The sequence below is a fragment of the Leptodactylus fuscus genome, chromosome 3 (genome assembly GCF_031893055.1).
Source record: "Leptodactylus fuscus isolate aLepFus1 chromosome 3, aLepFus1.hap2, whole genome shotgun sequence".
Taxonomy (NCBI): domain Eukaryota; kingdom Metazoa; phylum Chordata; class Amphibia; order Anura; family Leptodactylidae; genus Leptodactylus; species Leptodactylus fuscus.
The window spans coordinates 152,531,896-152,545,209 of record NC_134267.1 but is presented as its reverse complement, the minus strand read 5'-3'; the positions used below and the strand labels follow the sequence as shown (position 1 = coordinate 152,545,209).

The window sequence follows — 13,314 nt, the reverse complement described above, 5'->3', positions numbered from 1 at the left end:
TAGTTTGCGTGTGATTCCTCTCAGCGTCTCCAGGTGGGGGTTATAAGTGACAACCAGGGGCACTCGGTTGTTCTCCTGTTTGGTATTGTATCTTAATAACTCCGATCTTGGTATCCTGGTGGCTCTGGTGATTTGGTTATCAATCGTTCTTGGATGGTAACCCTGCTTCAAGAATGTGTCTCTGAGGACTCCGAGGTGTTCTTCTCTATCTGCAGGGTTAGAGCATATGCGATGGTATCTGATGGCCTGGCTGTACACAATAGAGTTCTTTATGTGTTTCGGATGAAAGCTGTCCCATCCTAGGTAGGTTGGTCGGTCAATCGGCTTCCGATACAGTGATGTCTCAATTTTGTTGTCCTGTATCTTGATGACTGTGTCTAGGAAGTTTATTTCCGAGAAGGAGTGATTGAGCGTCAGGTTGATGGTGGGATGGAATTGGTTGAATAGTTCATGGAAGGTTTTCAGCTGTTGTTCAGACCCAGTCCAAATGATTAGGATATCGTCAATGAATCGGTAGTAGGCCAGGGGCCTAATGGTGCAGGTGGAGAGGAAGTCACTCTCAAGCTTGGCCATGAAGAGATTAGCGTACTGTGGCGCCATTTTGCTCCCCATTGCGGTGCCAGTCTGCTGTAGATAGATACAGTCACCAAAAGAAAAGTAATTGTGGGTGAGGATGAATTTCGTGAGTTTCACCACTGATTCAGCGCTCATACCTCGCTTTTCCATGAAAAACTGGCAGGCGTTTACACCATCCTGGTGTGGGATGTTGGAGTACAGGGATTCTACATCCATGGTGGCCAGGATGGTTCCATCTGGAAGGGGACCTATAGTGGATAGCTTATTTAATAGGTCTGTGGTGTCCTGAAGGTAGCTGGCTGTATCCTTCACTAGGGGTTTCAGAGTGCCCTCCACCCATCCAGAGATCTGTTCAGTGAGTGTCCCCACACATGAGATGATCGGTCTCCCTGGGTTCCCAGGTTTGTGTAGTTTAGGGAGCATATAAAAAGTTCCCATTCTTGGGCTTGTTGGTATGAGGCTGCTTAGGCCTTTGGCTCCATCAGTTAGGCCCGAGATAACTTTTTTCAGTTTTTTAGAGTACTCCACTGTGGGGTCTGAATCTAATTTAGAGTAGTAGTGCGTGTCATTCAGCTGTCTGTGTGCCTCCTGTATGTAGTCTGATGTGTTCATCATGACTATAGCGCCACCCTTGTCCGCTGGTTTAATGATGATGTCGTTATTATTTCTCAGAGATTTTATAGCCCTTCTTTCCTGGGCAGTGATGTTAGACGGCAGGGCTTTATTTGTATCCAGTATAGTTGATTTGACCATGTGTCTAAAACAGTCTATATAATTATCCAGAACAAAATTTCGTCCAGTTGCTCCCTAAACTACACAAACCTGGGAACCCAGGGAGACCGATCATCTCATGTGTGGGGACACTCACTGAACAGATCTCTGGATGGGTGGAGGGCACTCTGAAACCCCTAGTGAAGGATACAGCCAGCTACCTTCAGGACACCACAGACCTATTAAATAAGCTATCCACTATAGGTCCCCTTCCAGATGGAACCATCCTGGCCACCATGGATGTAGAATCCCTGTACCCCAACATCCCACACCAGGATGGTGTAAACGCCTGCCAGTTTTTCATGGAAAAGCGAGGTATGAGCGCTGAATCAGTGGTGAAACTCACGAAATTCATCCTCACCCACAATTACTTTTCTTTTGGTGACTGTATCTATCTACAGCAGACTGGCACCGCAATGGGGAGCAAAATGGCGCCACAGTACGCTAATCTCTTCATGGCCAAGCTTGAGAGTGACTTCCTCTCCACCTGCACCATTAGGCCCCTGGCCTACTACCGATTCATTGACGATATCCTAATCATTTGGACTGGGTCTGAACAACAGCTGAAAACCTTCCATGAACTATTCAACCAATTCCATCCCACCATCAACCTGACGCTCAATCACTCCTTCTCGGAAATAAACTTCCTAGACACAGTCATCAAGATACAGGACAACAAAATTGAGACATCACTGTATCGGAAGCCGATTGACCGACCAACCTACCTAGGATGGGACAGCTTTCATCCGAAACACATAAAGAACTCTATTGTGTACAGCCAGGCCATCAGATACCATCGCATATGCTCTAACCCTGCAGATAGAGAAGAACACCTCGGAGTCCTCAGAGACACATTCTTGAAGCAGGGTTACCATCCAAGAACGATTGATAACCAAATCACCAGAGCCACCAGGATACCAAGATCGGAGTTATTAAGATACAATACCAAACAGGAGAACAACCGAGTGCCCCTGGTTGTCACTTATAACCCCCACCTGGAGACGCTGAGAGGAATCACACGCAAACTACATCCACTACTACAAAAAGACAACCGTCTAACATCCATATTTCCGGACCCCCCTCTCCTGTGCTATAGACAGCCACCAAACCTCAGGAATATGATGGTCAGTAGCTCACTAACATCCCCAACCAACGCAGGAACATTTCCATGTGGGAATAAGAGGTGCAAAACCTGCCCCCACATACTGACCACTGACAGGATAGAGATACCAAACTCGAACAAGGAATATAACATTCCAGGTACCTTCACCTGCAGCACATCCAATGTAGTGTATTTAATTATGTGTACCAAATGCTCCACTGATAATCTGTATGTTGGAGAGACCGGACAGCAACTTAGACTGCGCATGAACTCACATCGCCATACTATTAAAGAACAAAGATCTGACCTTCCCGTGTCAAAACATTTTTGCAGGGGGGACCACAACATTACCAATGACATGAAAATTCTGATTTTGAGAGGGAATTTCAGATCTAAGAGAGAAAGACGCATACATGAATATAAATTCATGACATTGTTTCGGACACTAGAGTGTGGGATTAATGCATCACAGGGGTTCATGTCTTTTTACAGTAGTGTGTGATCTGACAAGGACCTGTAAGTGTTTATATTGTCTCCACCAATTACCACATTGTCTCTAGCAAATGTCTCCACCAATTGCTTACATTGTCTCACCAACTACTAACAACCCCCCCCTCCTCCTGAAATCTAACACCCTTTGTGCCTGCTCTGTGTATATATATATATATATATATATATATATATATATATATATATATATATATATATATATGCATCCTTCAAAAATGTTTTTAAATTTGCTTTGACAAAGGAGCCTTGCGCTTCGAAACGTTAGCCATTTGTCATCATTATGAGTTAGCCATTAAAAAGGTATCAACTACTGAAGATTACCAAGTTTTCGTGTTTTTTTATATTATCACTTACATATATAATCATTACATTCACACATCTACAGTTTTTTCCATTCCAACAATTTGTTCTTGGTGTGTTATTTTTTTTGTAAATTAGCTTTTAAACAAATAAGTTGTAAAACTTGATGAAAAATATCAATAACATTATATGGGACATTAACAAAAATCAACTCAAATACATTTACTAACAGTACAGTATTCTTTTTCAGTGAGTTTAACTGGACCAGCTCTGAAACTGGCTCCTTACCGGCCCTCAGGACAGCTCATTTCTCCACCTTTGTTGTTGTCAATGATTCTGCACATCACGTTTAGTCTGATTGTACAAACAATTGCATTCACGGTGGTCCAGCAGCAGCCATGGTACCATGACACCGATGTCTTAAGGTAATTTTAATTTCCCTCCGTTCAAATATTCAGATATAAGATAGTATTTGATAGAAATCTAGACAAATTATGCAGGATATAGACAAAATTGGGTTTTACCTGAAATGTTTCAAATGTTTTGAGTCCAGGGCAGCACAGTGGGTCTGCATCCCCGCCTTCAATTTATTTTAGGATAATTAATTATATAATTATAAGAACCCCCTCCTTTTTTTACTATTTTCTTGTGTTTTTATTGGGAAAGGTTTTTTTTTTGTTGTTTTTTTTAGCTATTTTTAAGTTGGGAGAGTATGCTTTGTACTCAAGACAAGTAAATTTCAGGTAAAACACAATATTGTCTTGATTATTCATCCTGTGGCAGCACAGATGAGACCTAGCTAGCTACCTGGGGTGGATCATCATTTGGCAACCACATTAAGTACTGCAGTGCTGAGTGAACTTCCAGTGCTCGTTGATGGCTAATTAGCATATCAATAAAAGCAGGCTAATTCAAAAACAGTTGAGAGGATTAACAAATAAAAGGTATGTGTAGAATAGCCTTTCTATGAAAATATATGCTTAGTTAAAAATGAGTTTTCCCAATCACAGAATCCCTTGAAAGGGGGGATACATATATATATATATATATATATATATATATATATATATATATATATATATATATATATATATATGTTTATACACCTGATATATTTATTTATACCATGATAACACTATTTGTTTTGATATCTTTTCTCCCTTGCAGTGGATGTCTTCCATTGAATCACAGTTCACAGAACAATACAATAGATGATACACTCTTGGTTAATCGAAATTTTTTAACAACCACCATGTGGTTCATAAGTGGGATGAATCTCATTATTGTAGAATTTGTGTTTTGTAAGGGAAGACCTTTCAGAAAGCCAATCTATACTAATTGTAAGTATGAAATGTAGGCACATAATGTCACAATTTAATCAAACTCTAATAAATAATAACTTTTTCTATATAGCACCAACATATTCCATAGCACTTTACAAATCAACAGGTACATGATTAGACAATATTTGACATTACAAGGTGACAAAAAAAATTATTATATCAAACAATAGGGATGAGGACTCTGTTTGCAAGAGTTTGCAATCTATGAAGAAATATAAGGACACAAGAGGCAAAAGGGCTTATTTGGTAAAATGGTATAGCCATCTATTAATACATAGGCTCATATAAATGAAGCTGTATGAGCTGTTACCAGCTGGTGTCTGTGAATATATGGATACTAAGCGCATGAAGTTCAAGGTAACGTCAGTATGGAGGGTTCAGGTTCTGAGGAATGCTAGAATTTTTTTCATTGTTGTGGGATTTTCGATGAACTTGCTTGGAGGAGTCTACAAAGTGTTCCCTTGCATTCCAACACGTGAGTCAACCTATATGCATAGATATTTTTTTCACGTGATATGTGACAAGTCTGCCTAAACAGATAAGACTGTAGTGCATGTTTAAAGCTGCTGTAGTTGGGTATTATTGATTGTCCAGAGTAGAGCATTCCAGAGCACTCGTGCAGCTCAATTAGTAGAGAATTGCTATAGTCAAGACGAGAGAGTCAGAGCAACAATGAGCGTACTATCTAGAATTTTAGAATGCCCTTAGATGTTGCATCTTGGCCACATCCATCATGTGCTAATTGCACCTGTGTTTTCCCATTTTAAGCAATAGCAAGTAGAGGTACAGCCTTGGAGATACCACATGATGGATGCACCCGGATGTACCAGCTTAAGGTTCCATTCACACAGAGGAAAATGGTGAGGAATTTGGTGTGGAATGTCAGCGCTGAAAAAAAAGCCTGATATTGACTTCAATGGGTTCCTTTTTATGCTAGCAGAAAAAGAAACCCATTGAAGTCAATGGGAGGCTTTTTTTCAGCGTTGAAATTCCACACAAATTCCTCACCATTTTCCTCCATTTGAATGGACCCAAAGCACCTTCACCCATTTTATGCTCTTCACTTTTACAATTCTTTTAGAATTTTTTTCCTATGGCACCACAGTCATATCTTCAGTCAATTACTAAAATTATGCCATGTACACAGGGCAATAGAAAGACTTCACAATTTGATTTATTGAGCAAATAAATTAAGTCAAGTATAAATCACTAATGATATATTTGCTTAGGGTGACCACACTTGCCTATGTTAAGGGGATATTGTCACTCCTTAAGGAGAGACCACCATATAGGTGTGTGGAGACTTGTTAAGTCTCCACACACCTATATGGTGGTCTCTCCCTAAGGAGTGACAATATCCCCTTAACCCTGTCTAAGCCTCTCACCTCTACCAGGTTATAGTCCTCTCTAGATCGAGCTGAAGAGATCCAAGTAGATCGAAACAGCTGTCCTCGATTGAGAGACTATACCTGGTAATAATCCCAGCGTCATTGCAAAACAAAGGCCTCTTGGAAAGTCGGGCTTGATGCTAAAGAGAGCAGCCATTATTGGGTTATTTCACTGGAATCCTGTCATAAGACAGGCTTGCACATTCCAGTGAGCGCCCGCTATTGATTTGCAATACTGAGGCAGCAACTGTCTTCCTGATTACATCATGGAAGGCAGATTTGCATATTCTTCCCATAGCACACTTGCCTATGACAGATATCTATGAACTACCAAACTTTGTGATTTTTAGTGCTGTTTGCAGCACAAATTGCCATATATTTTCAGGAGTCCTGCCTTGTTGTGACTTCAGATTATGCGCCTTCTCTCACAAAGACTTGGATTTATAGCAGCATAAAGTGGCAGGTTCACTATTGTGGTTGCATCTCTAAGGCTTAGTTCACACATAAATAATGTGTGGCTTATTTTGGCACCGGAAAAAAACGCTTCCTAATTAGGAAGCATTTTTTTGACCTTGGCACGCTTTTTGTGGAGCGTTTTTTTGTAAAAAACCGCTTCCATGCGGTTATCCCATCCTTTAAGAGAACGGGCCGCAAAAAACGCGTCATGTTTTTTACCGCGCATTTTTTTGCATAAAAACGTGCGGTAAAAAATGCTTCCCATTCACTTCTATTGCTTTCTTCAGGTGGAAAACGCCTGAAGAAAGGTCATGTCGCTTCTTATTCTCTGCTAGCAGAAAAAAAAAAAGCTAGCAGTCTACATAGACTAACATTGTATGGAGGAGGATTATGACATGGATTCCGCTGTCAAAATCCTCCTCCATGTCCCCGTGTGAACTAGCCCTAAGCAAAATGCACCAATATTTGTATATTGCATATATGCAGTTTAGAATGGGCAGAAGAATGGGGTCATGTACAATACTTAAAGCTGCATAAGCCAGTAACTCAACTAGTATATATGTATACCCAGATATGAAGTCATATGTAAGTGTTTGGAGCATATGGATTAGTGTTGCATAAATGGATCAGGCTCTCACTACCGAACTGGCAATTCACCTCAACATGGTGGAGGCTTTAGGTAAGCTGATGCCAGTGATAAGTTTGGGAGCTGATCGCAGGCATTGATGTTGGTCTCTGCTGTGTGATAGAGGAGCTGAGTGACTGTGATATTTAAATACATGACATCCATCCTAATAGTAAGGCAGAGGTTGGGAAACGTTGGGTTAAATTGAAAGAAGGACAAGCAACCTGTGAAAACATTGCCACAGAGTATTAGGATCATAGTAGAAGCTGGACAGAAAGATTAACCTGGTTATTACATTCAGGACGCATTGAAGAGAGGACGGAAGTGAGCTACAGTATGATAGCTAAGATCGTATCAGGGCAGCCCTCCAACTATTGTAGTGATTGAACATGTAAATAACCTTGTGTTTTTATAGAATCTATAGCAATCTGTATTACAACATTTCTTGTACATCTTTTATTCGTAGATGTGTTTACCATAATACTCATTGCACAAGTGGCTGCCTATTTATTTGTCTATTTTGCAAATATTGAATCAGTGTATCAAATTATGGAGGTAAGAACCATTAGTGAATATATGTACTCGATATAGGATAACGCAATCTCTTAGTTTGTTTACTCTACCAAAGGTTAGCTTGGCACACAGGCCTTTTTTCACCAAAGATGCAGAGAAGCTTCTCATCTGACAAATTTACTATAACTCATATCAGCATACTAACATAAGTTATATAGGAAATCTTGTGATGAGGACGCACAATGTGGTACTGCCTTTACTCTGGTCTTTTCTGCCTGCATTTTTAATGACATTGCGAAAAATTAGTGATTATTAGAGATGAGCTAGTAGTATTCGATCGAGTAGGTATTCGATCGAATACTACGGTATTCGAAATATTCGTACTCGATCGAATACTACTAGCTATTCGCAGTAAATACTCGATTCAGAGCCAGCGTTGATTGGCTGAATGCTATACAGTGTTTAGCATTTGGCAAATCAATGCTGGATTTGCAGCAATCTCGTCCTTGCTAGTCGGGAGAGCTGGCAGCTTGCTGTTACGAGGGAGCTGACTCTATTTCTCATAGGAATTAATTGACCAGTGTTGATTGACCAGGGTACAGTATTCGGCCAATCAACGCTGCTTCTCCCGGAGGCTCGTCTGTGAGGAGGCGGAGTCTAAGATCGGACCACATCAGATTTGCCCTAGGCTCGTCTTTGCTAATCGGGAGAGCTGACAGCTTGCTCTTACGAGGGAGCTTACTTTTTATCATTGCAACTGCAAGCGCTGTACAGTTAAAGCGCACGGATCCCATAGACTATAATGGGGTCCGTGCTCTTTAACTGCACAGCGCACCTCCTAAACACTCTCCTCCTGCTATTCGTGGACTTGGTGACTCTCCTTTATTGGAATAGTGGTTCCCCTGAAACGAACATTTTTTCCCATAGTCTATAATGGGATTTGATATTCGATCGAGCAGTCGAATATTGAGGCTCTACTCGAAACAAATATCAAATCTCGAATACTTCACTATTTGCTCATCTCTAGTGATTATTGCTTTTTCTTCTGGCCACAGATTTCCCTGCAAATATGATAACAATTAACAAGGATTGATGAATAAATTAGTGACAACACCGGTGACATGAACCCATACAACTGGTCTTCACCCTTACAGCTGTAGAATCCTGTCATGGGAATCCTGTAAATTACTCTAGCACCTGCTTTGTACAATTGTGGTTGGTGCTAGAAATATATGTCTTATAACCTTGTTTATTTTCTTACACAGCTTGTCTGCACACCGTATTACTGGAGGTGGAATACCATTATTATGGTGGCCGTTCTTTTTGTTGTTTCATATTTAGTTGAGGTATTTATTTTTATATATTTTTAAACTCAGCTCATGAGGAATGAGGAAACTGTTACTACATTGGTTATTACAGAATTATACAGTCCACTTACACAGATACATTTACAGTAAATTATAACAGTACATTGTAATAAGGCATTCAGCTGAATTTTTATGATACAGTCTACAGACTTCCTACAAACATAAATTTCTGCAGCTCACAAGTACAACTAGGGAGTACGCTGATGTCAGGTTTATACATGCTTACACAGTTGAATGTACAAATATATATATATATATATCTTCAGTATGGCAGTGTCAATCTTACCCTAAGATGTAAATATATGTAACAAATCTGTACATATATAGTATAGAATCAATCTATGGATATGCACAATTTTCAAGCAGTAACAATAATATTCCTAACTATCTTACAGGAAGGATTTATTGAAAACCGAAGACTGTGGTTACTGATGAAGTCATGCTTTAACTACCGATCAAGCAGTCAGTATAGAGTATTGGAAAGAGCTATGTGTAGTGACTCAACCTGGCCCCCTCAGGGTCAAACACAATATTCCAGTCAAATAGAACTTGGAACTGATGTACAAAAATACACATATGACAATCCAACTTTTGATACTGGGACAGAGAATGTTGTTTGTAATGCGTCTGAGTGTCAACCATAATTGTGCCTACAGTACTACACAGTCCAGTCACATTAATGTGACCACCTGTCAAAATCCAGAATAACCACTTTTCGCAGAGCAGACCGCTGCAAGACGTGCAGGAAGAGAGGGGATGTTGTGATGATGTTCACTGGGATGTTGAGCCATGCCAACTCCAATGCCGTGGCCAGCTGCGCTAGGTTACGCAGTTGAGCATCCATGGCGCGAACAACCCGATCGAGGTGGTCCCACAGATTCAAGTCCAGGGAATTTGCTGGCCAAGGGAGTACAGTAAACTCATCCTGGTGCTTCTTGAACCACGCACATACACTGTGAGCTTTATGACACGATGCATTGTCCTGCTGGTAGATGCCATCATCCCGAGGAAAAACAATTCGCATGTAGGGGTGAACATGGTCCGCAAGGATAGATGCATACTTGTGCATACTTGCATACAGCTTTCCGCAATGATGAGTGCACCCAGATGGCTGATGACACGTGCCTTCTGCGATTGGTTATTTAACGTTGACGTTAAAAGTAAGCGGTGGTCACATTAATATGACTGGACTGTGTACGTAGAACAAAAGCAGTGGCAAAAACAGTCCACAGAAAGTGACCCTGTGGATCTTAGTATGACATAATATGGTACAATGGGACCTTGTCAGATGCAGAAACATTGAAGGGAAAATCTCAAGTAGAGATATTCCATAAATGCAACCTATTGTATACAGCTGCACAGTGTTCTAGTATGTGGAGAGCAACTAAAACTAAAAATTAAGAAATACAGTTAGCCAAAGACAGCTGTACTCACCCTCTTGAGTAAGGCACTCGCATTCTCTGTGTAATTATATGTGGGATGTTATGCAAAAAACAAACAAAAAAAACCCCTGCAATTCTTATCTTCACTTCTGGCCTCACGATTACTCCCTCTCTAGCTTTGATATTTCTAAATATCGACACTTACCCCATGGAAATCCCTGAATATCCCATTGATGAAGGACTTACATGACATTGTTGACCGAACATTCTAATATGAAAAGATACTATCCTATGGTGTGTATAGTGACACACTTCGATATTACTCTTTCTCGCTCTGTTATTTTGCTGTCTTCCTTTATTTTCTCTGCAGCATTCCAACAGTTGGAGATTTCCCTCTCATGGACTACAGACAGTGTTGAAAATCCCATAATTATGCTTCTCATATTATATTATATTTGTTGTCACTGTCTTTGTATTGCTATATGTATATTTTTGTTCTTTATATAACTTTTGAAAAAATATTAAAAACCCTTGAATAGAAATTCTGCAATTCTTTTTTTTTTCTTTTTTTTTTTTTGGATGAGGGAAGTCATTTGTACAGTGTATCTGATAATAAATGTATAGATTTATATTATTTTTTTTTTTTCCTTTACTATTGTAAAAAAAAATAAAAAAAAAGGAAAGTTTAAGGTTAAGGTCTCCTGCAGCAAATCACTGCATTTTTTTCCACCCTGTTTTTCACAGAAAGTCTGCAGCATTTTCCTCTATGTACTTTCTGCTCCTATTATAGCTAGACAAAAAAAAACCCAGCATTTCCATAAGTGTAACTGACATGCTGCGATTTTTCAAACCGCAAGTGTTTTTGAAATTGCAACTGCAGATTTTTTTAATGCAATGTATAGACAGGATTAGCCAGAATCTCATCCACTTTGCAGGTACTGTAAAATGCAGCATTTTTGTAACATGGGGTCCTGGCCTAAACACCCTCTCTGTAAACTGTAACTTGCTGCCTGAGGCAAAAGGCTCATTTCAGGAAGTGACAGATGCTACCCTGGTGGAGAGACTACCTGCCACTTTAAAATAAGTTTTGATGAATTTATGGTACTGAAGCAATAGATCTACTGATGTACTGAATTGTTATAAAGACATGTTGTGTTCTCTATGTAACCCCCACTGTTGACCTGCAGACTGTAGCAGGTTTACCAGGGAGGTTGAAAACTGCAATCTTGGGTACAGAGCTGTGAGGAGGAGTGGGGGATAAAGAAGGAAGAATCCTCTGTCTGATTTTGGAGCGGATTCTGAGACACTGTTTCAACATATCTGAGGGGAAAGAGAAAAGACCCCAATTCACTTGAAGCAGAGAGAGAGAGAGAGGGGAACAAGAGCAAGTCAGGCTCCTACATTGTCATCTGAGGTACAGTGAGAAAGCACATTCACCATTTTACCTCAGGTACCTCCAGATATACAGCCGCCTCCATTTTGTTTTTGAAACACTTGCTATTAAGCCACAGAGATCTCCCCTCAGGATCTCTGACCAGAGCTGATATAACACTGAGATAAGCACTGCTGGACATCTCCATTATTCTATCTGTGTGGAGAACTTCCAGAACAAAATTTTGCTATCACAATTTTACATATCACAACACATTACATTAAAGAGGACATTGCAGCTGGTTAATCCTGTTAAGACTAAGACCTGCTTCTAAGAGGACATTTTTTTCCCCTCTCTCCTGAACTCAGGCTTTTTCTAACAATCCCTCCTGGCCAGTGATGTGAATAGTATTCATTTGTTTATCTTGTACTTCCATTCTGAGAGTTAATAAAGGTCGTAGTGTGAATGGGGCCTGTGTGCAAGTGGAAGCCTCTAAACGTTGAATTTAACAAAATGTTTTTGCATACCTATTCGTCTAGAGCAGTGGTTCTCAACCTTTCTAATGCCACGACCCCGCAATACAGTTCCTCATGTTGCGGTGACCCAATTCAGTTTGGAATGTGCGTCCATAACGGCGTGCGTTCCAGCTGAATAGCATTGCTGCAGACAGTAGTGCGGCTTCTGAGTGGCTAAAGCCATCGAATATATGTATATTCTGATGGCTTTAGGCATACCTCCCAACTTTTGAAGATTAGAAAGAGGGAGAAAATATGCTGCAAAGTTAGCTCCGCCCACTTTTATGTTGACTCCGCCCATTCTCATTCATTTTTCATGTGCTCCCACACAGTATAATCCTCCTACAGTCAACCGTACATTAAATGTCCCCTCACCATCTCTCCCCCAGTTTCATATAACCCCTTCATCTGCCCCCAGTTACATGTCCCCCCCTCCATCTCTGCCCGCAGTTTCATGTCCCCCATCTCTTCCCCAGTTTCATGTCCCCCCATCTCTGCCCCCAGTGTCATGCTGTACCCCCCTTCATCTACCCACAGTTTCATGTCCCCCATCTCTGCTGCCAGTGTCATGCCGTACCCCCCTTCATCTGCCCACAGTTTCATGTCCCCATCTGTTCCCCAGTTTCATGTTCCCCCATCTCTGCCCAGAGCTTCATGTCCCTCCATCTCTGCCCCCAGTGTCATGCCGTCCCCCCCTTCATCTGCCCACAGTTTCATGTTCCTCCATCTCTGTCCCCAGTGTCATGCCATTCCCTCCCTACACTCGAGAACTGCCATTAAGTAAAATGGTGAGTGAGTCTGCGCAGTAGCGCTCCAGAGGGAAGCGCTACTACGCAGGCGCAGGATTTGAAGACAAGAAGACGGACGAAGACACAGAACCAGAGGGCGTCACTACAAGAAGACAGAAGAGGTAGGTGTGCCCGAAGCTGACGTCGCACCGTGCATCCCCGCCCATGGTGCACGTTCAGGTACGATTAGCATATATGTTTTAATGCTTTTATTTAAAAATGGGACCGGCATTTAATATAACATTTACGGTACCTGAATAGCCTTTTTAAAGGCTATTCACGCATGTGTGGGGCTCTATTAGCATA

General features: G+C 40.9%; 1 protein-coding gene across 1 annotated transcript in view; it reads left to right on the top strand.

Annotated features, from left to right (window-relative positions):
- Positions 1-9,595, top strand: part of LOC142198520 (putative cation-transporting ATPase 13A4) — a 102,522-nt gene extending 92,927 nt beyond the window's left edge. Inside the window, exons 26-30 of the mRNA XM_075269552.1 lie at positions 3,510-3,684; positions 4,427-4,599; positions 7,538-7,626; positions 8,850-8,930; positions 9,347-9,595. Of these exons, the coding sequence (XP_075125653.1) occupies positions 3,510-3,684; positions 4,427-4,599; positions 7,538-7,626; positions 8,850-8,930; positions 9,347-9,595 (767 nt within the window). The remainder of the gene's footprint in view (positions 1-3,509; positions 3,685-4,426; positions 4,600-7,537; positions 7,627-8,849; positions 8,931-9,346) is intronic.
- The last annotated feature ends 3,719 nt before the right edge of the window (positions 9,596-13,314 follow it).